The following is a 27,058-nucleotide window of genomic DNA, read 5'->3' on the forward strand; positions in this document are numbered from 1 at the left end:
TTTCTTTTGATTTTCCCATGATGTCAAGCAAAGAGGCACTGAGTTTGAAGGTAGGCTTTGAAATACATCCACAGGTACACCTCCAATTGACTCAAATTATGTCAATTAGCCTATCAGAAGCTTCTAAAGCCATGCCATCATTTTTTGGAATTTTCCAAGCTGTTTAAAGGCACAGTCAACTTAGTGTACGTAAACTTCTGACCCACTGGAATTAAGATACAGTGAAATAATCTGTCTGGAAACAATTGTTGGAAAAATGACTTGTGTCATGCACAAAGTAGATATCCGACTGATGGCCGACTGGCCAAAACTATAGTTTGTTAACAAGAAATTTGGGGAGTGTTTGAAAAACGAGTTTTAATGACTCCAACCTAAGTGTATGTAAACTTTTTGACTTCAACTGTAGGTATGCTACCGAGTGTAACATCACTTTCAAGAATGAAAGTTACCGTTTCACAGACAGACTTCTCCAGTTAGCTGATAAGTGCAGATGTCCTCTCTATGACCATTGCCCACATTTGCAGAAGTGAACATTACAAAAGTACTGTTATCGACCCACCAAATTAATTACTCAAGAAATCCAATAGACATGGCCTTTTACCATCACTTCTGTCTCACATTCCATCGACTGGAAACCAGTACTGTCTGTGGTGGGGGAAAAAATACATGGGAAAATATAGGGTGTATGCGAAAGAGTCCAAAAGAGGGTTTCCTGACTGAAATATGTATAGGGGGGACATTTTCAAACTCACTTTAACTCACAGAGTGACTGATGTTAACATTTAATTTATTCTGGGCAACCCCATATCTCTGCACCTCGATGTTCCCCTGTATTAATGACAGTGAAATCCTTCGATCTCTTGCCATGAGGAAATAGTGAGGATTACTCCATTCTATGATGTATGTAATAACAGCAAAATGATGATTTAGCACAATGTCAGACAGTCATTACTCTCATGGCACACATCACCCAGCAAGCCTTTAGGAGGACTTTGGGATAGCTATAAACAGCCATGAAAGCCAGGCTTTCGCACTTTCAATAAGACATCCAACTCACGCAAAGCATTCTGTTGGTTAAATGACTGACCTGGATCGGATTCACTGCACCAGATGGTGAAAACCACCACAAGAGATTCTGTGCAAATTGCAGTGTTTAAATTCATGTCGGCTTTGAGGGTCAGGGGGAAAAACATAAAAAGAAGTCAGTGGAATTGAGTTGGCAGAATTTAAAGCCTACTAGGTGGGGGAGAGAGGCTAACCTTGATGCTGAATATCTCTATGTGGAGAAGGCTGTAGGACTGGTGGGGTAATATATATAAAGGGCTGGACGCTATGGGATGATTCAAACCTAATTTATTTTTACCTCTGGGATCCCTTTCTCCCTCTAAAGTAATTTGGATTGACTGCCATTGTGCTACAACCATCAGGTAACACATGTTTTCGGCTTTGCGGTGCCATGAAGCAGAGATAGGTGAGGCGGGGATAGGGAGTGGGTGTACAGTACTAGGTTTGTATAGGGGGAATACAAGAGGAGAGAAGTACGTGTAACAGAAGGTAAATCATCAGCCACAAACAGGCCTGTTAGTCTCTAGGGAATGAATCCACTTTTTTACAATTTTATTAGAAAAATTTCACACACCATAAAAATTACATGTACAAAACTATAAGATTTGGAATTGCGTTATGTACAGATACAAAAGATAAAGCCAAATAAAAAGTGACGGAGAACACAGAAGAAGGTGAGTCCCCAGCGCTGAGCGTTTTGTCTGAGTCTGCCTGTTTGATTCCGTTCTCACTGGGTTCGGCTCAAAGGTGAGAAAAAAAAAACGCAACACAGGGTGATGAAGACCATGGTGACGAAGAGGTGGTGGTGATGCACAGACATGCGGTTCAGTTTGCTTAGTCCCTGTTAGTTCTTCCTCCTTTATATCCTTGTGTCCTCGGAGTCCGGATGGGGTAAACTCGGCCCATACCTGCAGAGAGAAGAGAGAGACAGCGAAATCAGTGAGGAATATGTTCTATTTTGCCCTTTCATCCGTTTACGATTGACCACATATACAAGTCCACTTAATCCAGGTTGATCATTGAAAGGGCTTCATGAAGATCAGCCAACATTGTAGCCCCTGAAGTATCGTGATGATACTGTTTCTCCTTGACCGGTGTTCGAGTCATTGAATCCCTGCCATACTAAGGCTTTATTTCATGAAACGGAGAACATTCAAACATTTCCATAATGACAATAGACCAAAGTACATCAGTTGAATAACCTGTGTGTCTAATACAAACACAGGAAGCTTCACAAACACTGGCAGCCATACGACCACCGTGCTTGGACAATGCCCTCTGTTTGGATCCGTGTTGTGCTCTACTGCTGTTTGATACAAATGTAAATGACTGGCAGCCTCCCTCACAGCACTGGCCAAACCGTGGCGGGCTTGCCTACGTGGCCATGAAACGAAACAGGATTATAAAACAACAACCCAGTGCCATTAAACAGCCATTGAAGTGAACAGATGCTTTTCCAGTATAGTGCAAGATTACATTTGGGACTCCTCGGCCTTAGACTCATCCTCAATGTCTCACGCACTGTCCACAGAAGAGTGATAGGAGCTAAGCCGGTCAGCTCAGACAGCCCAGCCCTCACGGTAGCCTGACTAAGCCTCCCTCGGGTTGGGCATATCATGGCTCTGGATGCATGACAGGTGGTGAGCTGAACACAAGCCTGGCAATCATTTTAAATAGAATACTTCGGCTTACATCTACATATGGAACTAGGCACTTTGAAAAATGGTGCTGGATATAGGCTCTCTGGTGGATACGTATGGTACCTGGATATAGCTGACTAGCTGGCACTGCAGGTGGTTTGTATTGGAGAGGAGAAGAGGCTGAGCAGGTGCATGAGCAAGAGCTACAATGATGGATGCCATTTTGGAAATGCTGATCCCTTGTGTCAGGCTAACACGTTTGACGCTGAAAGCCCTGAGTGGACTGAGGCCTATAAAGTGGAGGAGTTGAGAGGGTACTTATTTTTGCTTCACAATTGGCTGAATGTACTAGCATGACGTTTATGTCAAAACACAACTGCATGACAGTGTTTTCAGGCACTTCATGCTGGCTTCACAAGGCAAAAATAGATTGTCCATTCGAAACATAGGGGCCATTACTCCTTCACCACAACCCATTCAAACAAACAATTTGCTTTTCAATAGCAAAGTGTACTGTAACACTTGACTTGAACAAAATACATTCTACATTCACATTCAATACATGTTCAGGACTAGTCTATAGCAGGTTTTATCTTGTGAAAAATGTATGGCTTAAAGTTTGATGTAATCTGCTCCAGGACCTTAGTGACCATGGGCGTTCTCTGCCTCTCCCTCCCAGCGTGGGAGCATTGATAAATTCAGCCAACGTCTACACAAAGCAGAACCTGCCCATCTGTACTACTCTCTTGTTGGCACAGCAGGAGAGTCTCTCTTAAAGCACAACCACATATTATGAAGCGCTTGGATTCAGCAAAAGTGCAGAAATATATTCCTGTATTTCCTTAACCACTTTAAAAGTTGACGTATCAAACTGAGTACACGAGACCTATTTGTACACTAAATTACAGCATCATACTGTAGCTTAATTTCCATTAGATCTGCTACCTGCTCCAAATCATTCATGGTGTTGCATGACAAACTATCTCTAGAAACGCTATTGACAGCGACTCTACGTGGAATAGCTTCATTTACAGCTATTTACAAACAAAGCATGTTTCATTGTGCTGAGCATGCACTACTGAGCTAAATATATGATCTTCTTCACCATCCAGGAGAAAGGATATTGGACCAGCATTGCTGTCTCAGGGTCATGACATGGCGGCACTCCTGTCCTGAGAAAGTGCATTCCATGGAGGGGTCAGTGCGATACACATTGTCCGACTCTTATTTTGCAACCCCGATTATGATTCCCATCGTCACACTTTGTTTCTCATCAGCACATATTGATTATGCAATTAAATGTGGCCTGAGCAGCAGAAATCAATTGGGACCGGCTGTACTAAGGAGTGAACACCGCCCCCGGGGCAATCACCCAATCATCATCTGATATGAATCACCTCAGTGTGTCTGCCAAACAAATCTCTCTCCGAACGGCATCCACTGCGATCCTCTGCCGGCCAACCCATAAACTGTTCAGGGGGAGACCGTAATTTATTCTCCATAGCAACTTTCATCATCTCACCTTTTTACATGGGATGTTGTTATTGCTGTTTCACATTGTCTGACTAGAGGGCGAGTGATAACATCAACTGCATTTTGCCCTTGGTTTTAGCCTCTTAGTCACCAGAACCGGCAAAGTCTGTTTAACAAAACCATAACTCTGGTATTGTGAATCTCAGTAGCCTCCTCTACATTTGCCCTGCTCAGAAGAACATGATAAAGTGACAAAGTGAAAACAAATAGAGCCTAGAACCTAATGTCCCCTGTTGCCTCGGTTCTGCCCCATGATATCTGAGCCGAACATCATTCTGTCTCCCAAAGAACTTGTTTGCATAATGTCTGCATAGTGATGCCATAGCTGAGCTTTCAGACAGTTCAGCACAGACCATTTAGCCCGCTGTTCTTGACTTCCATTAGTGGGAAGACCTCTGTGATCTCACTCAGAACAACCTGTTTATTGATGCCAGGGACCTGTGATCATCAGGCGCCATGCCGCTGCTGATACATTGGGTAACATGCTCATCGCTGCGTCATCAGCATGGAGCAATGATTAGCCACGTAGCTATCCTCTAATTGCCAGAGCAATGAGGCTGGAGACTTGAGAAAACATAATGCTAAGTGTGGGAGGATTGGAAGATGGGCGCCATCAAGCCATACAACATGTCATCATTGATTTCTCCAAGGCCTATTTTAACAAAATGTTGATAGCAATCTAAAACCAGCTGTGATCTCAATCCGTGAGGAATTTTTTGTTGTTGTTGTGATAATGTCTCCAGAGCAATAAGGATCATAGAACACGTAGCTAGAAAATAAAACTTTGAGAGGCAGAAAAACGGCAACCCCTAACTCAATTCTGTTCTCGCTCAATACAAACGCGAAGAGACAAGAATGGAATTGCCACTCGGTATACAAACATATTTTTGGGGGCGCAGACGGGCAGTGTGACAAAAAGAAACAGAATCAATGCCTTTGCCATTGTTTGGAATTAGTGCTGAGTTTAAATTGAGCTGCAGTGCGCCCCGAGGCCCAGTGCCTCACACACACAGAAAGCAGAAACTACGGCCTCGATCAAAGCAAACACACAGCAATGGCAATAAAGAAAGCTGCAAAATTAGCAAAATAAATTCCTCTGCTGACATTTGCCGGCCTCTTGGTACGGTAGTAATTAATTACATTTGGCAGTGGTTGTGATATGTAAGCGTCATCTGCTTTTTGTTTGTGTGGTTTTTGTTTTTTAGGATGGACTCTTGTGTAAACATTTTTTTATTAACATTTTAGTCATTTTTAGCAGACGCTCTTATCCAGAGCGACTTACAGTAGTGAATGCATACATTTCATTTCATGCATTTTTTTTGTACTGTGAGAGGCATGGTGTTCTCACAAAAACCACACACACACACACACACACACACACACACACACACACACACACACACACACACACACACACACACACACACACACACACACACACACGTATGTAGGAAAACACACACAGCCCACACGTATCCTACAGATTGTCTCTACATCTCCCTTGCTTGAATAGCAAACACTAACTAGGAAATTACACCAGCAGCAGGGTTTACGATCCTTTTACAGTGGTTCTGTTTTCCAATCCTCATGTTATTTTGTGAGACAGAATATTTACGATACCAGACTCTTTGAACACACACATCTATCTTCGCCTCATCTCATCTCTTTCAAGTCTAACCTTAAACCAGTCTAATTTCTCAAACTCCAGCTTGATGGAGTTTGATATCGGTTGATCAATAGTGATTTCATGGCCCAGGCCTTGGCGCTGATGGCCGACTGAGCCTTTCCATTTGTCCCTGTCCACTCGGGGAAGGGTGAGGGCTACGAACAATGGGGTCCCCTGATTTCACACATCACTACACCTCAACCCTCTCCACATTAATATCCAACAAAGAATGCAAACAAAAGCACCTGTCCACCCGCCCCTGACATTTTATTAATCAGACGGGCACAACGTTAGTTTGCTGATCAAATATATTAAGGGTGAGTTTACTCTCAACTATCAAAGGCTAAAGCCATCAGAGTGAGAGTATGATGAAACTATTTGTTAGGACATACAGCGATGCTCCAGAACTGTCCTGCTCATTTTCCCTCCCTTCTCGACACGCTTCTGTGCTCTCAGATGTTAGCAGGTAAAAGAAAGACTTCACAGGGGAATTGAAGGCAAGGTTAACGTCTGAGGCGAGAACTAGCTGCTGTTATCAATTATGCATACCTCCCTTGCTTTGTTTCAGAAAGCCGAAATGTAATAGCAGAAGGCCCTTTCACTGCAACATCCCTCCTCTCCATCTCACGATAGGGCCAGATCACTGTGTAATCACCTTGTTGTACAAATTGTAGACGTGCCGTCACAGAGACACAAGCCTGTCTGAACACATGGTGGGCGAGGGTAAGAAATCAACTTCAATGAGTTGTGGGATCCAACGTTAATGGGATTCATCTGTGTTTGGTTGTACAATGGTATACTATGACCACGGCAGTGATCTAAGATAGCATAGACCTAAGCTATGACATGATGGCTGGATAAATCTCTAGGAAGCGCAATCCTATCTTTGATGTGAGAATAATTAAGTATGATCTCGTAAGGCGTCCCGGAAATGACCAACCACATGCATGTCCTCCAAGAAACTTATTTATTGACTTACGTAAACAAAATGTTTCAAGTCAGCACAGCCAAACACAAAAAGCACACCATTACCCGAATGAACACAGCCATAGCCGCGCTCAGTATGGAACTCTACTGATTGGTTTACTAAACATGCTACAGTAAAGCCGGGCTTGTGGCTGTCTAGATCGCTGCGGTTAGTTGTTGTTTTCAATCTTATCTGCGACCTGCCCTTCTGGAACTGTGAGGAGTAACAGCATAACCTACGTTGCTACCATGACAAAGACCAAAGCTGGCAGGAGTGCTGTTGAGGACAGCGGTGTCTTTCTATCACAGGTGAAGGATCTTTTAAACAAACAAACAATATATATTGTAGTACTATATATATATATATAGTGCTACAAGCAGTTTTTACAACAACAACAAAATAGCTTCAAGTGTTTTGTCCAAACACTGGTGGAGTCAACTAATAAAATAATGGACGACTTGATCAGAGAGGTCCAGGACCTGAAGAACAGTTTGTAGTCCTCCCAGGGTCAGCTCGGTGAGTTTAAACAGGAGAAAGGCAAGATGACAGCAATCTGTAAATCATTGAGAGATGACATCAGTTCTGTGTGTGAATCATGATAACAATGACAGAGAAATCAGATTATCTCGAGGGACAATCAAGGCGTAAAAACATGGTTATGGACAGAAATGCAGAATCTCCACGAGACCTGGACGGAGTCTAAGGACAATGTGAGGGAAATTCTCGGAGAAACTGAATATGAACCACAGGAAGATTGAGGTCCAGGTGACAGGCTCAGGCCGATAGTGGTCAAGTTCCTGAAGTTCAAGGACAAGGTAGCTGTTCTGGAAAGAGTCAAGAACATGAGAGGAACGTATATCTCCCTCAACAAGAACAATCCTGAAGCTGTGCGCCAGAAGAGGAAAGAACTTATCCCAACCATGAAAGCTGCCAGAGCGCGTGGGGACATTGCTTACATCCGCTATGACAGGCTCATTGTCCACCCTCCCTCCCAAATGCCTGGAAGGGATGAGAGAGCCAAACCTACGGGTTCGTAGCTTCAACCCCGCAGCACACACACACTTACATACACCAACTTATTAATGGACTGCTGAATGTTATTTATTTTGTGTATACCATGTCTATCTCTGATAAGCTACCCAGGAAAGGGCCTGAAAATAGACCATTTTAATATATGTAGCCTTAGAAATAAGGTTCATTAAATCAATAACTTGATAACATCAGATAATGTTAATATATTAGCCATTTCTGAAACTCACTTAGATAATTCATTTGATGATACAGCAGTAGCAATACAAGAATATAACACCTATGGAAGAGACAGGAATACTTATGGGGGAGGTGTTGCTGTATATATTCAAAGCCATATCAAGTGTTATTGAAGTGTTGTGGTTGCAGGTTCACTTGGCACATCTAAAGCCTTTTCTTTTGGGGTGTTGCTAAAGGCCACTAAGTGCTAACAGTCAATATCTAAATAATATGTGTGAAACGCTTGGTAGTGTATGTGATATAAACAGAGAGGTCTACTTTCTTGGGGACCTGAATATTGGATGTTTTTTATCAAGCTGTCCGCTCAAGAGGAAGCTTCTCACTGTAACCAGTGCCTGTAATCTGGTTCAGATTATTAATCAACCTACCAGGGTGTTTACAAACACTACAGGAACAAGATCATCCACACGTATTGATCACGTTTTTACGAATACTGTAGAACTTCGTTCTAAAGCTGTATCTGTACCCATTGGATATAGTGATCACAATATAGTGGCTATATCCAGGAAAGCCACGGTTTCAACAGTTGGGCCTAAAATAGTGTATAAAATCATACAAAATGTTTTGCTGTGATTTATGTGGGTGAGGTTAAAAATATTTGTTAGTCTAATGTGATTAATAAGGAGCATTCAGGCGCTGCACTTGAGGAATTTGCTTCTTCCAATTATTAATAAACATGCATCTGTTAAGAAACTGACTGTTAGAACTGTTAAGGCTCCATGGATTGATAAGGAATTGAAAAACAGTATGGTTGAAAGAGATGGGGCAAAAAGAGTGGCTAATAAATCTGGCTGCACATCTGAATGGCTGAGTTACTGAAAACTAATAAATTATGTGACTAAACTCAACAAAAAGAAGAAGAAACTGTATTATGAAGTCAAGATCAATGATATAAAGAATGAAGATTTTTTGGGGGGTGGGGCAGAAAGACTAATTCAACAAATATTTTCATTGAATCAGATGGCTTATTCAACACAAAACCATTTGATGTTGCCAATTATTTTTATGATTACTTCATTGTCAAAGTGGGCATATTTAGACAGGAAATGCCAACGACTAACAGTGAGCCATTGTACTAATAATGAAAGAAAATAATTGCAAGTTTGAATTTTGTAAAGTTATTGTGGGAGAGGTGGAACAATTATTGTTATCCATCAATAATGACACACCTCCTGGCATTGACAACTCAGATGGAAAGCTACTTAGGATGGTAGCTGACTCTATAGCCACTCCTATCTGGCATATCTTTAATTGCAGCCTTGAGGAAAGTCTTTGTCCTCAGGCCTGGAGGGAAGCCACAGTTATTCCGTTACCCAAGAGTCGAAAGCGGCCTTTACTGGTTTTAACAGTAGACCTATCAGCTTGCTGCCAGCTCTTAGCAAACTGTTGGAAAAAATTGTGTTTGACCAAATACTTCTCTGTAAACAAATTAACAACAGACTTTCAGAATGCTTATAGAGAAGGCAGTAAACATGTACTGCACTGACACAATGACTGATGAGTGGTTGAAAGAAATTGATAACGACGACTGTGAGTGCTGTACTGTATTATTGACCATAACCGGTTTTTGAGAAAACGTACAGTACCAGTCAAAAGTTACCAGTTACCAGTACCGAGTCGAAGTGCAGGGGTAAATGCAATTGAGGTAGATATGTATATACATTACCAGTCAAAAGTTTGGACACACCTACTCATTCTGTCACAGTATCTAACGAAGGTGGCGCCCCTCCTCGGTCGGGCGGCGCTCGCCGGTCGTCGTCGCCGGCCTATTAGCTGCCACCGATCGTTGTTTCTGTGTCTTTTGGTTTTGTCTGTCTATCCCGCACCTGTTTTGTGTTTGTCATTAGTGGGGGGTTATTTAGTGTGTATTTTCAGTTGGGGTTCTCGTGCGGGATTGTTTATTGTTCACTCAGGACAGTTGTGATTGTATCCTGTTAGTATCCATTATATTGCCATTATATTTTCAGTGCGCTTATTTTGGGAAAAGTGTTTTCCCCTGGCGGACTTCGCCACGCGCCCTGTGCCCTACGGCTATTGCATTTTTCTATTATTATTAAAACACAGTTGCTCCGGCCCTCTGTCTCCTGCTCCTGATTCCGCATCTCCACTGGTCCTAGACAACCGTGACACATTCAAGGGTTTTTCTTTATTTTTACTATTTTCTACATTGAAGAATAATAGTGAAGACATCAAAACTACGAAATAACACATATGGAATCATGTAGTAACCAAATAAGTGTTTAACAAATCAAAATATATTTTAGATTCTTGAAAGTAGCCACCCTTTGCCTTGATGACAGCTTTGCACACTCTTGGCATTCTCTCAACCAGCTTCATGAGGTAGTCACCTGGAATGCTTTTCCAACAGTCTTGAAGGAGTTCACACATATGCTGAAAAACCCTTGAATGAGTAAGTATGTCCAAACATGCCACCAGGGGTCTTTTCACAAGCCCCAAATTCATGGAAACGTACAGCATTATACAGAGCCATGAGTGCATGGAACTCCTTTCCATCTTATATAGCGCAAGTGAACGGCCAACCTGGTTTAAAAAAACAAATAAAGCAACACCTCATGGCACTACGCCTCTCCCCCATGTAACCTACTTGTTGTATGTATGTACTGACATGTATGTGTAACTGATAGATGCACACACACACGTATGTCAATTGTAAAGTATTTTGTCTGTAATGTCTTTTTTGTTATGTGTCGGACCCCAGTAAAACTAGCTGTGGCCATTGGCATCAGCCAATGGCCATCCTAATAAATGAATCAATAAAAAAAAAGAGTTGAAAGAGAAAGTAGGATTAGCTCCAGACAGATTTAGTGATGCGTTTAGGATCCTCTCCCACTGTGTTCCTCCATCAGTGTGTTCAGGACCTAATTGCGCTGATCGCTTACAAAATTTGACTCCTTAATTGCCTGTCTACCCATAATTATCTCCCGTCCGTTTAGCCAGGTTCTTAGTTAAGCCAGAGGAACCAGTGGAATGGGCAGGGAGGAGACGGGGGGAGATGGGAGGCAAACATGGGAGAAAGATTGGGTTGGAGTGGTTTTCCTCCTCCAGAATAACCACATGTTATATTCAAACACCCTCCTTCTCCTGTTCTGTAACCACAAGCTAATCTGACTAGAACTGTCTGGATCTTCTAACACGGTTAGCTAAATACAAAACAGAACACACTCTCACACACAACCCTAAATTAGCTTTCTGATTTGAGTTGAATTTTTCATCACTCTCCTTCATCTCAAAGATACAGTGCCTATTCATCCCTCTTGGCGTTTTTCCTATTTTGTTGCATTACAACCTGTAATTTAAATATATTTTTATTTGGATTTCATGTAATGGACATACACAAAATAGTCAAAATTGGTGAAAAGAAAAAAGAAATGTAAGTAATGGAAAAAGTGGTGCGTGCATATGTATTCATATGCAACCAATTATCTTCAGGAGACACATAATTAGTAAAAAAAAGTCCACCTGTGTGCAATCTAAGTGTCACATGGTCTGTCACATGATCTCAGTGTATATACACCTGTTCTGAAAGGCCCTAGAGTCTGCAACATCACTAAGCAAGGGGCACCACCAAGCAAGCGGCACCATGAAGACCAAGGAGCTCTCCAAACAGTTGTGGAGAAGTACAGATCAGGGTAGGGTTATAAAAAATATCCAAAACTTTGAACATTCCACAGAGCACCATTAAATCCATTATCAAACAATGGAAAGAATATGGCACCACAACAAACCTGCCAAGAGAGGGCCACCCACCAAAACTCAGGGACCAGGCAAGGAGGGCATTAATCAGAGAGGCAACAAAGAGACTAAAGATAACCCTGAAGGAGCTGCAAAGCTCCACAGCGGAGATTGGAGTATCTGTCCATAGGATCACTTTAAACCATACACTCCACAGAGCTGGGCTTTACGGAAGAGTGGCCATAAAAAAAATCCATTGTTTAAAGAAATAAGCAAACACATTTGGTGTTCACCAAAAGTCATGTGGGAAACTCCCCCAAAATATGCTGTACACCAGTGGAACCCATCCAACTTGAAGGAGCTGGAGCAGTTTTGCCTTGAAGAATGGGCAAAATCCCAGTTTCTAGATGTGCCAAGCTTATCGAGACATACCCCAGGGTGGCTCTACAAAGTATTAGCTTGGGGGGGGGGGGGTGAATAGTTATGCATGCTCAAGTTTTCAGTTTTTTTGTCTATTTCTTGTTTGTTTCACAATAAAAAATATTTTGCATTTTCAAAGTGGTTGGCATGTAGTGTAAATCAAATGATACAAACCTAAAAAAAAAATCTATTTTAATTCCAGGTTGTAAGGCAACAAAATAGGAAAAATGCCAAGGGGGGAGAATACCTTCGCAAGCCACTGTATCTGTGGCTGGCTTGATTGAAATATATGGTCAACTTGGTTAAATCATGAGTAAGTCCTGGGGGATTTTCTGACCTTGTGACCTGACCAGGGAGTGTTTCCTGGTCAACCCACATAGAGTACATGATCCTGTGTACACTCACCTTAGGCTGGGTCCCCATCCTGAGTCTGTAGACAGTCAGGTAAAGTAAGGTACAGTATGAGCAGGTCCAGGAATAGATCCAGGTGCATGAACAGGTCCAGGTATTGGCAAGTCCTGGTCCAACTACAGGTCCAGGAACAGTAGTAGTGCTGTGGTAATGACAGCGGATACACAGACAGTCAGCCACAAAGGGATACAAGGCAATACGTTTCAAAAGCCACCGGCGAGGCCTTTGGCCCGTCTAGTTCCACTCCCATAGATTATGATGGTGAATTGAGTCCTTATTTAATCCATCTAGGTGTGTTTTCATGGAAGGGTCCATGGGTACCGTGTGAACTCCGGGGTCGCAAGGAGGAAGTCCGACAGAAGTCCTAAAAATGTTCCTGATTTATAATCTAATCTCCTTGATTCCTGGAACCCTGGAATATTCTGAAAAACATAAACATGAGCAATGGTTACTGATTGAGTTGAACGCATGACATTAATCACAGCTGATCATGAAAAAATGTGCAATTGTTTGAATGGTCATTTGACTTAATTGCAACTGTGCAATGATCCGTTTTGTATTGCTGTTGCAGTGTATTGGTGTAGGATGAAAATGTAAGTAAATGTAATTCATGTTTTTGCATTATGTTGTTTGGATGTCTGCTGCTATCAAAGTGCAGCACTGAGTGTTAAGGGTGTGTCCTCTGCAATTAGTCTCGCTGAATATGGCATATGTGTGGAAACAGACTCCGGAGGGAGGTCTCTGGCAGTAACGTGGCTAGTAATATGTTAGCTCTGACTAAGTGATATTTTCTCTCTGACATGGCCATCTCTCCGTCTCAGTTTGTATCTATTCATCTATCTTACACTAAAGACCCCCCCCCTCTCTTATCTTCTTCTCTCAAGTAGATTAATGGAGAGGAACAGGGAAAGAAGGGCACCATTACTCTTGGAGGTTGATGGCTGCTTCTCACCGAGAAGCAGAAGGAGTCATCAAATTTTAAAGTCGCTCCAGTCTCTGTGAGCCCTCTTGTCGTCGTCGGCAGCCGCAGGCGCCGGCGTGTCTGGTGGAAGAGACAAATAGAGGTGAGAGATGAGGCGGGTAGAGTTAGTGACAGCCAGGCTGGACATGGCGCAGTGCATCCCACACCCTTCGTCTCAGGGACACAGCACTCGGGAGCCTGCGGACATGGCCGTGGGAATGTGATTCATGGCCCGGTGTCATCTGTACCAAATTGGCACCATTTTGTCTCACACAGGGGAGCTACACAGGTTTTTGGCACAGATCTGATATGGGATCCGGGCAAAGTGACTCCGATCTCATGGTAGCCTTGCACTGGTTGTGTGTCGCATATGATTCTACTGGTGAAAGTAAATTATGATTACAGAATGTAAATGTATAGAGTGATTTGTTCACTGCAGCACCTTTTGGGAGTTCATTATCTGCATTGCAGTGCAAAGTGTGCATTACACAGCAATGACTGTGAGAATGTGGTTGGCTGCAAAGGTTTTGGTCAGGTTCAAGGGCAGCCAAACTCAACCGTTTTCATTGACAAATTATCCTCAGTCTAGATTGATCATTTTGGTTCATTACGTCCCTTAATTTCAACCAAAATGTATTTTGCAGCTGCACTGAGTGATTGACGCTATTGAAAGAGAGGGCCTGTCTCTCCCTGACCCTGATTTAATTCACCATATTGATTTAGTGATTTACAAGGCCAAGGCTCTGGAAATCCATGGCCATTCATTCAGAAAGTGCAATTATCCGATTGGAACAATGTATCCAAGTTTCTCACTCTGGAGAGGCTCTTAAAATATACTTGTCTGTGGCCCATTGAGTCAGTAGAATAGCACTGTTCTTAGCAATTACATGTCTCAGAACTGGCATTTTATGTGCTGCAATGAGGTGTGCTGGGTTGGGCTATGCAATGGACTCATGTTCAGTGGCAGAGCTCTAACTGCCGATACCTACTGTTGGTCACAGAAGGAATAAAAATGAATTACAAGCCAGATGTTTCAGACATGCCATAGAGATACCACATTACAAAAAATGGGGTCATTCACTGCCATTCTCTCTCATTAACCCCATTCACAACCATTTGTATCACTCAAGTACTTACTTCCCCCCACATTCACATTGGTGGCCTCTTTGGGTGTGAGCTCTTCTCTTCTCTTCATCTCAATGGCAGTCCTGGAGTGACGCCTCTTAGTAGGCGACAGCAGGTCCTCAGCAGTCATGTCTGATATCTGCACCACCTTCTCACAGTCAACCACCAGCACCAAGGTGTTAGAGTCCTTTTGGGTGGCATTAGGTGATGCCGCTCCACTCACACCCCCTCCTCCCCCTGTCCCTGGCCCCCCTCCCACCCCAGCAAAGGCATGAGCCTGTTGCTCCTCCTGGCTCTCTGTAACTTTAGACCCAGAGTGTGACACTTGTCCCCCAGCCTGTCCTCCGTTGGTCTGGGCACAGATGTTGTCCAGGGTGCCCACCTTACCTGTGTCCATGCCCTGGTGGCTGTAGACCTTGTAGCGGATCATGAGGATGATGATGAAGACGAGCACGGAGGCCACGATGATGCCACCAATAATGATGATCATGGTGCCGCCCAGGAACTGGCTGTGGAGGGCCTGGCATTGGCTGTACTCGGTCTCCGTGATGAACTGGACGCAGCCCACCTGCCGCGTGGCCGTCAACGAGGTGATGCCGTCGTCGTACACCGCCAGGACACACAGGTCGTACTCACGCCCTGACACCAGGTCACGAACCAGGAAGTCCTGACTGGTGGACGGGATCATTCTATTGATTAGAGAGAGGAACATGTTTTAGGACTGATGACTGCCATGATATATATACAGGTACAAATAATCTGTAGATGGCACATATTTTCAAAATATGATTATTTCTGAGTAACTAAAAGGTAGTGTAGACACTGGACTTGTCTATAGGGCTATGTGAATCGATATGGATAGTTACTCGCTAAGACATACTTTTATCTTAAGAAATTGTTCCACAGTATTATAATAGCGTTATGGTACACCCCTTGGTTTGAGATGAGTGGTGCGATCAAACTGGTACAGCCCATTGGGCTTACTAGTGGGACCATCATAATGACAAACCTCAAAATCAATATTCAAGGGCCATAAAATGGATTTACCAGAAATGTATAACATGGAATATATTATGGATGAAAGTAATCAGTGTAAGGGCCCCTTGTGGATTCTCTGAAACGTTGACTCTGCAGAGAGCTTGTGAGTTACACCCACAGTCAATCACCTAACCCTGGTCCAATGAGTTTGTAGAGAAAGACCATATTGAGATCAATGTCCATCCAAGGAGTAAAGCATGTGCCCAATAGGTGCCAACACTACCAGATAATAGGGTGCATGTAGGCTTCAGAAGCACTGTAGAGCCTATCAACACAAGCAGTTTCATTTTCCTTTTGGTACCATACCTTTTCATTCTGAAATCACCCCTTTCAGCACTAAACTGAAATGACTGTATATGATTGGACTGCATTTGTCAGGTCATTTTTCAGGATTGCTCCACTTTTCTAGATTATGTCAATGATCTTGTCCCATTCCTGCAGCTATGCAGCACTATCATGGGCAGGGTCGGGAAATAATAACAAAGAGACAATAAAACTATGCAGTCGTTGGCAGACACCGTTCCCTGTGATAATAGTCTGGTGAATCCGACCTTTGCAATGACAACAATATGCAGACTGTTGTGACAGAAACTACAAAGTCGGCAACACTGTAGTATAGACCCCTGAAAGGCACTGTGATAGTGTGCGGTCATGCGTGTGATTTCTGACAGTATAAGTGAGCAGTGTATTTTCCGCATACGTCCGGAACTCTTTCATTAGGGGAAAAATGAGAGGATGACAGTCATTAAAAGTGATGCCAGCGACATCTTGAGCTGTGATTAAATGTCAGTCTCCATTCGCATAACTCCCAAAAGCTTCCAAATCTCCCATTTCCATTACGTGTGTACCATTATCTGGCTAACAAGACTTGACATTTAAATTCACTTCAACAGTTCAAAAAGCTGAGTTTGTAAACAATACCCGGTGTCATCTCATTAAGCCGCCTTGGTTGAGGCTGAGTATACCAATAGAACACTTAATATAAGCTAAGAAAACTCTCCTGGACTTGTTCAAATAGATTATAATCATTTAATGTTTTGAAGACATTGAGAAGACATTGTTGACAGGGTTGAAAGAATGGGTGACTTTGGCTAGGACCTTGTTACTACAGTGCTGAGCTGTCCATCCCGAAATCTCCTCCACCGAGACACATTGACTGAGAATGTGCATTGCTCAGTACAGTGTTAAATCACAAGGTGCCTCCAGCTTGAGCTTGCGATCATTAGAACCCCTATTCAATATAAACCAATAAATATTAAAACATTTCTGGCTGAAAGTTTAACATTTACACTAAGAACAGAATGAATTGGAAATGTAATTTTCATTTGTCAAATACATGTTCTACTAGCAGAGAAAGCTGTTACGCAAACCAGACATAATTAAATAGGAAATATTCTCTGAGTTGTTTGCACCAACTTCCGAAAAATCTAGTGCATACAAGAAAATGTATTCACTTATGTGAACTGACAAAATGAAGTACATGGGAAAAGTAACAATAATCGTAACCCTGACATCCAGCCAGAAATGTTATTGCTGCCAGTGCAACCTCTTCCTAATCTTTATTCACTCAGATTATCTTTGCATCTTCTTCTAGAGGCTTTTCCAATCCAGTACCAGCTAGAGAAGTGACGTGTCAACTGCAAGGCTATGAAAGGTTCAAATCCACATTCTCCATTCAGACAATCAACCAACCATAACCTTAGCCTTGGTCTTAACCCCATTTTTTAAGAGTCATTGTAGCTAATGCTCTTACAGACAATCTTGGCTACAATAATATCAGATGTCTGAGTCCAATGGAATGCCTCTTTCACATGTTATACAAAGGCCTTAACGGGGATTGGAGAATATAGGAATATAAATAGGTTTTAGCTAATATAGCGTTCTTCCAATTATCTTGGTCAATGTTCTAGTATCAATGTTCTTGTGTTTGAATCACTATCACACTTACATTGGCAGGAAATTGGTTGAGTGTATTCCTATTAAAGTTGAAAGACATTGCTAGAAGACGTTTGTTTATTAATTGCGGATCCCCTGAGGTGGCCGTTTTGCTTGGGAACTCCTCCAACCTATCGACTACTAAAACGAGAGCACCTGTTTGAGGAAGAATTATCCTAATCCAACTAGGATCACGGAAAAGTCTTCAAATTAGTCCACGAGTCAGCAAAGACAATTTTTTTCTCTCTTTCTCCATCTCTCTCTGTCTCCCTATGTTTGTCTCTCTCTCTCGGTGTGTCACTCTCTCTCTCTGTGTGTCTCTGTCTGTCCCGCTTTCTCTTCCTCTCTCCTTTAATAGTTAATGTTATGGTCTGTAGGGGAAAAAGAAGATCTCAATCCTGGATCCTATTAAAGTGTGGCAGGGAGAAGGAGGAGCTCCACGACTAGCCCCTTTAAAAGTGCTCTGAAGTCCTCTTATTTGCCTCACCTTTGCCTGTTATTTTGACTGGAAGCCCAGAGTCTGCCTCATTCTGTCTCTCTCTCTGTATAGGGATGACATCCAGACTGCCTTTACGGAGAATCATCATGGCACAATGCTGAACAAAGTCGCCTTGATCTGGGCTGTGTAGAGGACCTTTATCTGGTGTTTTTGTGCTTTGGTTTATTGCGGGATTTATCATGGATGTGGCAGCTCTGGAATAGGCTATTAGACATTAGACACTTTAGGTGTAAAACACATGAACATAGTTACAAAAAGGAATAGAAAAAAGGTATTGGAGCGATGCAGGGGGACTGATACCTGATTCATGAAGCATCCTTGCGGCAGATACCCCAAATTAAATTACTTCACAATGAAGCCTGGTGCCGATTGTGAATAGGGAAGCAAATTATTCTCTTTGTGGGAAATTTAGGGCAGAGAAATGAAACTGCGATGTATTTTTTTATTTTTTTCGAGGCTGATTGAAATCTCTAAGTGAAGAGCCTGATGAGATGAATGAAGCTTGAAATGGAATGCAAATGAAATGCTGCTTCTTGGTAAATAACTACGACAATCAGCTTGTTGATCCCAAAATGCATCGTTGGATCACTAATGCTGATAAATCCTTATTTGGTAGGTGTTAAAAACCAATTTCCTAATATAATTATTTAAATGCACCACATATGCATACTCTAAACAACATACAGTATACACCATTGGCCTACAGTACGAGAGGACTTGTTTTAAATTACAGTACCAGTCAAAAGTTTGGATACACCTACTCATTCAAGGATTTTTCCTTATTTTTACTGTGTTATACATTGTAGAATATTAGTGAAGACATCAACACTATGAAATAACACATATAGAATCATGTAGTAGCTAAAAAAGTGTTAAACAAATCAAAATATATTTTATATTTGAGATTCTTCAAAGTAGCCACCCTTTTCCTTGATGACAGCTTTGCACACTCTTGGCATTTTCTCAACCAGCTTCATGACCAAGTCCATATTATGGCAAGAACAGCTCAAATAAGCAAAGAGAAATGACAGGCCATCATTACTTTAAGACGTGATGGTCAATCAACCCGGAACATTTCAATAACTTTGAAAGTTTATTCAAGTGCAGTCGCAAACACCATCAAGCACTATGATGAAACTGGCTCTCACGAGGACCGCCACAGGAAAGGAAAACCCAGAGTTACCTCTGCTGCAGAGGATAAGTTAGAGTTACCAGCCTCAGAAATTGCAGGCCAAATAAATGCTTCACAGAGTTCAAGTAACAGACATATCTCAACATCAACTGTTCAGAGGAGACTGCGTGAATCAGGCCTTCAAGGTTGAATTTCTGCAAAGAAACCACTACTAAAGGACACCAATAATAAGAAGAGACTTATTTCAGCCAAGAAACACGAGCAATGGACATTAGACCGGTGGAAATCTGTCCTTAGGTCTGATGAGTCCAAATGTAAGATTTTTGGTTCCAACCACCGTGTGTTTGTGAGACGCAGAGTAAGTGAACGGATGATCTCCACATGTGTAGTTCCCACCGTGAAGCATGGAGGAAGACGTGTGATGGTTGGGGGTGCTTTGCTGGTGACACTGACTGTGATTTATTTAGAATTCAAGGCACTCTTAACCAGCATGGCTACCACAGCATTCTGCAGCGATACGCCATCCCATCTGGTTTGCGCTTAGTGGGACTAACATTTGTTTTTCAACAGGACAATGATCCAACAGACTTTCAGGCAGTGTAAAGGCTATTTGACCAAGAATGACAGTGATGGAGTTCTGCAACAGATGACCTGGCCTCCACAATCACCCAAACTCAACCCAATTGAGATGGTTTGGGATGAGTTGGGCCGCAGAGTGAAGGAAAAGCAGCTAATGAGCGTTCAACATATGTGGGAACTCCTTCAATACTGCAGGAAAAGCATTCCAGGTGAAGCTGGTTGAGAGAATGCCAAGAGTCTGCAAAGCTGTCATCAAGGTAAAGGGTGGCTACTTTGAAGAATCTAAATCACTTTTTTTGGTTACTACACAATTCCATATGTGTTATTTAATAGTTTTGATGTCTTCACTATTATTCTTCAATGTAGAAAACAGTAAAAATAAAGAAAAACCCTTGAATGACTTGTAAGTGTTCAAACCTTTGACTGGTATCGTATATCTATATATTGTACTTTGTCTGGAATCTTTAGAGGGGTGATAATTAATTTGTGCTACAGGTGCAGTCTTTCTACCTGTGACATACACTGTTATTTAATATTGGTAGTAGCTCTTACTAAAATCAGCCTCCATGTTTTCTCAAGAGGACTAAGTATGAACACAAAAATATGACAAAAAACAACATTTCCTTCCCACATAATCCCATCTGTAGGGATGCACTGTATAATTTCCTGAATGATTGGCATGCAGTCTGGCGGAGAAACACTGACCTAAAAAATTGCATCGTGGATGATGGCGTATCAGGGAAGCAGTGGGAATTAAAGGCGTATCGCTAGTGAGGTGTGTATGCTTACACACCATGCTCATTTATTTATACAATTATCAGAGCTAGCTGTCGTCTCAGGCACACCTGAATAGGTTACTAACCAGCCCCCATTGACTGAGGGGGTAGGGAGAGTGGTAGTGCATGCAACTTTGAATCATTGCACGCACACACATATCATTGCACGTGCACACACACACACACACACACACACACACACACACACACACACACACACACATATATATATATATATATACACACACACACACATACACACTCTCCCAAGGCTGTGCTACCAGTTTCCCCAAATGGGCTTTTCCAAAAGGAAGGTTAAGGATAAGTGACAGTCAATTCCTCTGACTCTCTTGGGTTGTCCCATTCATATCAGGTACGAAGGAATTCAGATGGGAAATATGTAATGCTCTTTGTAAAATAAATGTGCTTGACAGGATTCATTATACCAGGTTGGGAGAATAGACAAGCCAGAGGTGAACTGAATTAAAGAGAGACAAGATTCTTCATAAAAATTGTTGAGCAAAGTTTCAGTTTGAGGATTTACATTTTGATTCATGGGGCTGAACTTTATTTTCCCCTGGTATTTCCTTAGCCCGTTTGGGGTCATTGAGAAGCTCTGTTTGGGGACAGATTAGGACCAACACACAAACACTAATCCCTTCTTAAATCTCCACGCATCAGACTGCATTTCCACTGCATTTTAAATTAGTTAGAAACATCCATTTAATACTGATGAGTCAATGATTCAAAAATAAGTTGATTAATAAAAGAGTAAAAAATGAAATACTGTTGGTGCCGCTGCGCTCAAGGTTACGCACATACCTCTACACAAACATATAAAGATGCATGTGCGGATGAACGCACATGCATATACACACACACACACACGCATACACACAGCTGCCTGTCAGCTTCTCTAAGTGCGTGAAAGTGGCTGTATTGTGCCGACAGGCCTGGTTGCCACAGAGACTCCGTGCCACGCCCCATTATTCATTCCCCTCAGAACATCAGGGAAACACTTCCCGCGGGCCCCAGAACAAAGAGCACAGGCAGGGACAATCAGTCTGTGTGTAGCAGAGCCTTTACCTGCTCCCCGTTTCCCTTCTGAACTAGGCCACTGCCCTCCTGATCCTTAGCACAGACTGAATTCTGCCCATAATGTTGTGTGTTTGACTAAAAGGGCCTGTGTGTGGTGAGGAAGCAGGTCATGGATAAAACACCTGCAGAAAGGGAAATGCCCACTCCTGCCTGCCAAGCTCTCCCTTCACCTGTAAGCAGGGGTCTGATGCATTATTGATGTTGGTTGGCCCCCACTGCGGTGAGGAGCAGGCAGAAGAAACAGTTAGCCAGCACATAATCTTGGTTACCCAGAAATTAAAGTTATCACTTCCTGTTAAACTTCTGGGGGGAATGTGCTGTGAAATTGTGATTTCCATTGTGTGAAGGAAAGAAGCGAAGTCTCTTCCCTCGCAAAAGGAAACTCTCGGCCAAGCCCCTCCCTTATGCTAATTTTACCTGTATTTATGATCCGGGTGGACAGGCGCCAAGCCGTAATAATGGATGATTGAGTGAGCACTGAATGTTTTCAAGACAGATATTTTGAATCTTAGCAGTGTCCACTCCATCCCGTCGTTTAAGCCACTGCAACAGTTGTGCGTAAAATGTTTGACTGGCAAAGAGGACGATTTCGCATGCTCGCAAACTAGCAACATACACCAAGCGATGTATGGAGAAAATGTCTTCAAACAACCATGTTCAGCAAGCGGTTGATAGGACTGGCAGTGGACGAAGTATGCACTGTTGTTCACCGGTAAGTATACACTTCAGGTGAACTCTGGCTAGCCATTGGCATTGCAGTTAGCTAGCTGTATCATTCATTCTACATTACTATCAACTGGCCCGCTGTATCAGGTAGCTTTACTGTAGATACAAGGGAATACTAATATATTTGCTAGCTATCCATCTGATTGATGAAGTTGAGAAAATGCCATTTTAACTAGTTCGCTAGATTGAAACTTCTGGGCGGAAAGCTAGCTAACGTTAATTCCCACCGTCACCTTGAGTTTGGTTCACCTTAGCCTAGCTAAGTGGACTGTAGCTAGGCTTCTAGAAAATAACTAGCTAGCTATATAATTGCTAGCTATATTTTAAAAAGACTAGTTACTGACTATGAAACACTTTGTCAAACTACTTCATTCCCCTGCCTGTTTGTTGATGCATTTGGAGACTGAAGTTGGCAATACTGCTAAATGCCTCTCCAGATTTGACTGAGAATAGGCTTTGCCGTTTGGCTGACTAGGCATGTGCACATTTACCTTAGTGTTTCGCTAATTAGCTAAGTTACTGACTGACTAGGCTAATTCTTATTCACGTTGTTGTTGCAATTCAGGTGGAGAGGGAGTTGGGTCACAGAAAACAGGATGCTGCAGACAGACCAGGGCCCATATTCACAAAGCATCTTAGAATAGCAGTACTGATTTAGGATCAGTTTTGGCTTTTATATCACAATGAATATGATTACATTGACAAGGGGGAGCTGGTCCTAGATCACCCATTCATACTCTGAAGACACTGAATACGGGCCCTGGAATAAAGCCATTGCCCAATACCTTACACAACAGTTGTTTCACCACAGGACCGTAGAGGTATTACAGGCAATGCTTATGAACTGAATATAAGGGAATTTCCATATGCAGTGTATCAGTGACACTAACAAATGGGTTGAATTGTTCAGCAACATGTGCATTAAACGCTAAAATGGCTTTGCTGATGAAAGGTACACATGCATTTATTGTCATGCCGACTAATGGGCCTGGATGGTGACACACATCTTCAAGCTGCCTGACTGAATACCGGAAGTGCTACCGGAAGCCAGGACCTTACCTGGAAGCACAGCAACAGGCTCTCTCTCACAGCCATTCTGTCAACATGTATTGTATGTCACCTCTCAAATTCATACGAAGTACTATGGGCAAAAACATTGACTTATATTCACTTAGTCCATTTGACCCATTCTTCAATCTTTACTGGGATATACAGTATATTTTAGTTGACACACGTGTGTGATGTGTCTGATATACATGAATAAAAAGGTATTTGACGTTTTGAATCATAAGCTCTACGTGCTATCTTGATGTTGAAGTTAAACACAGGAGTAAAAAAAGAAAGACCAATGTGACAAACATGCTATGAACAAGTTATCGTTTTTAATCTAACAATTGAAAAATGAATTGCTTATACAAAACTTTATTGCATTTGGTCAATCCCAAAATGTGTTAATTAAAATGGTTAGTTGCATCCTTCCTAAAGGAAGTGTCTGTGGATAGCTGACAACAGGGTGGCAGGTTTTTCGATCTGCCATTCTAGAGTTCCATAGCCCAGAAGACTCACCTGGTGACAGGGGGATGGACACACACGTTAGTTGTTTACACAAATCTGTGAGACTTTTACAGGGAGGAGAGAGAATGAGTTTGAGTGAGTACATTACATCCAATCCAACCAGTGGCCCTGGACAATATGCTATTTGATCGCACAGGCAGACTACCATAGTAAGAAGATTTACAGAGTGCGTCAAGTATACTATTATGAGTGGAGCTTACTTCTCGGTGCTCTGAAGAGACCGCAGGTAATTTGTCAGAAGGCTCTAGAGGTCCTTGGACCATTCTGTCTCTGTATCACCTGGAGAGAAACAGATAGAGGTGGGCTTGAAATGCAGTTGAAATTACAATCCTCACCCCTGACCTCCCACTGGCACAGGTCCTCCTGCATAACCCTCTAATCACAGCCTCTCTGACAGATAATTACTCCAGGATTATACAGGAGTATAATATTACTATTACAAGAGTACAATCATGCAATGTAAAGGAAAACAATATTATGACTAACTAACACATAGTGCTCCATGTTCCTACTGGTAGCAAGCCTCAACCTGGATGCATATACATAGATGCCAGTATTCTACAAGGCACATATCTCCACCAGGCTCCACGAAATCAGATGACAAACCTGCAGAGATAAACAAAAGAAAATTGAAACTGCAATTAGGATTCATGTATCAGTTTGAATATTTCCTGATTCATGTCTGTAAATAACAACAATACAGCTAATAACAAAAAGATGACACACCATCCAAGTGAATTATATTATAGCACCAAGTCTCATATCACTAACAATTGCTACCTTGACTTATTCCATCATAGCATCACGCTCCTCCTTATTTTATTGTAGCTAGCTGTTAACTTAAATAACTGTAATTGTTGAGACCCAACTTTGCAGCCAAACTGGCTCAAATATGGCCTAGGTAGCTAGCTAGCTAGCTAAGTGACAACCCTATTAATTCTATAAGTATCTGCTCTATTGCTTAAGTAGGCTACACCTCTGAGTTACATCTGTAGGATATAGATGGCTAATGGGATCTAGCTAACGTGAGGTAGCTAGTCAACATTAATTGCTTCTGGCACGTGCCACAATCCTTCTTGCTATACATCTTACAGATATAGCTACCGTAGGTAGCAAGATAATGATTTACAATAATTGCAGTTTAGTTCATTATCTAGCTAGTTATGTGTTAAACTGACAGTCTGCCTGTAAAATGCAACAAGTTAGCTAGCTACTGTAGCTAGCCTGACACTTACTCCTTAACGTTGGCTTACCATGCTTTCAGGACGACTCCGCATTCTTCTTGCCAATCCCGATCGACTCCTTCGTGACCTACTCCTGTCATGTGGGTCTTCTTCTTGGTTAAAAACATTATGTCTGTAGACAGGTGGTACCTTATTGTCAAAAAGCAACCCACTCGGGATACAGGCACCTGGCGCAGTGTTCCAGAGCTGTTCATCGGCACAGCCACATCGTTTTTATCTCAAATTTCCAATCTTGAATAAAAAAAACAAAGTGACATATCATATTGATACATATATGCACTACACATTATTGTTTTGGGGGTGTTAATGTGAAACATGGCATTTAATGAAAATATACATGTAGAACGAACAGTCCGTCTTCAGTGTTTCCCCATAGGTACAATAACTACTGCGCACAGAGCTTAAAATCATCTCCCTAGTTTAAGCACTGCCTTTGCCAAATCCATATCCATCCAAATAATCAATGAATAAAACACAAAACCAGGAACTAGGTTTTATTTATTCGCACCAAAGAAAAGAAGTGAAAGACAAAACAGTACAGATAAAAAATGGTGTGCAGGTGAGGTTGGAAGCCCAAAAGGGCTTATATGAAAACCACACCACAAATATAGATACATATAACTACTGCTGCTCATAATCACATAATTCTACATGGGTCTTGACAGATTCTAGCCTTTTAAACGTCCACGAGAAATTAGCCAACACAGAACACGCCCAAGGCCTCTCTGCCTGAGCCGGCACCTCAGCCAAGCAGAGAGAACTGTGGCAAGGGGAGAGTAGGACAGGCATGACCAGCCTCTCAAACAGACAGCAATTATTTCATCATTTATTCATGAGCTAACCTCGGTGCCCTCTACCTGGTGGAGAGGAAGCACTGGAAACCATGCTAGGTTTCCCCACCATGCTAATCAGAGTGAGCGCTTCAGAGCTGCATCATATGATGAGCGGTACTAAATAGGGGTCGACAACAGGGCGCTTTAGGTAAATAGGAATAAATATGACTGGTTAGAAAATGAATCCGTGTGAATAATTAATTTCCGCAGCCCTCAACACAAAATGGTTGCACGATGACCTTTGCCCTGCAACCGGCTTCTGTCAGTCCGGCTCAGAGTGGTGTGTCAGAGTCCTCTGGCCATGCAGACAGTAAGTGTGAGAATGCTATGTTATTGTATATGAGCCTAAACAGCTATGTTGTAATTCTCTATACAGGCTATTCAGGATGCTGCCATTTCTCCCCACACCACCTCTTTCTTCTCCCTGACTCTCCCGCAGTGCATCTTAAAGACAGAGCCCTTGTCTGTCTTATTTTTCTGTGTACTAGAGCCATCTCGCACCGAGTGGATAAAAGACTTCAGGTGAATACCCAGAGGTCTCTCCTTTTACTATCCCCGTGACGTCAGCAATAAAACATTCACCTCATCTGTAAAACATACAGATACTGCTTATGTCTTAAAACACACACTCTCAAACCGGGAAACACTGCAGTAAATATCTATCCAAGGTATAACCGGATTTTAATGTGGCATCTGTACTACCCTCATAATCGCTGTGTGTCCCATTCCCAGTGCAGATGAAGTACCTACTATGCATTCCTTTAGTACGCACCAGAAGATAAAAGCACCAGAGATGTATATAGGGATCCATTGGAAGGCCCATTCCCATGTAGCCTTTGAATCAGTGGTGGAATTCGTTTTGCATGGCTCGGT

At 42.3% G+C, this 27,058-nt stretch overlaps 1 protein-coding gene across 4 annotated transcripts in view; it reads right to left on the minus strand.

Moving 5' to 3' along the window:
- Nucleotides 1–1,581: 1,581 nt before the first annotated feature.
- The window catches only part of zgc:172282 (leucine-rich repeat and fibronectin type III domain-containing protein 1-like protein), a 112,326-nt gene continuing 86,849 nt past the window's right edge, over nt 1,582–27,058 (minus strand). Inside the window, exons 4-7 of one of the 4 annotated variants that reach the window (XM_029714586.1) lie at nt 14,763–15,439; nt 13,617–13,706; nt 12,659–13,086; nt 1,582–1,973 (exon numbers count right to left, since the gene is read on the minus strand). In XM_029714586.1, the coding sequence (XP_029570446.1) occupies nt 13,636–13,706; nt 14,763–15,439 (748 nt within the window). In that variant the 3' untranslated portion in view covers nt 1,582–1,973; nt 12,659–13,086; nt 13,617–13,635. Of the gene's footprint in view, nt 1,974–12,658; nt 13,087–13,583; nt 13,707–14,762; nt 15,440–24,303; nt 24,388–27,058 lie in introns of those variants that run through there. The other 3 variants (XM_029714587.1, XM_029714588.1, XM_029714589.1) reach the window with 3 other exon arrangements.

Source organism: Salmo trutta, chromosome 26 (assembly GCF_901001165.1).
Source record: "Salmo trutta chromosome 26, fSalTru1.1, whole genome shotgun sequence".
In the NCBI taxonomy this organism is placed as follows: domain Eukaryota; kingdom Metazoa; phylum Chordata; class Actinopteri; order Salmoniformes; family Salmonidae; genus Salmo; species Salmo trutta.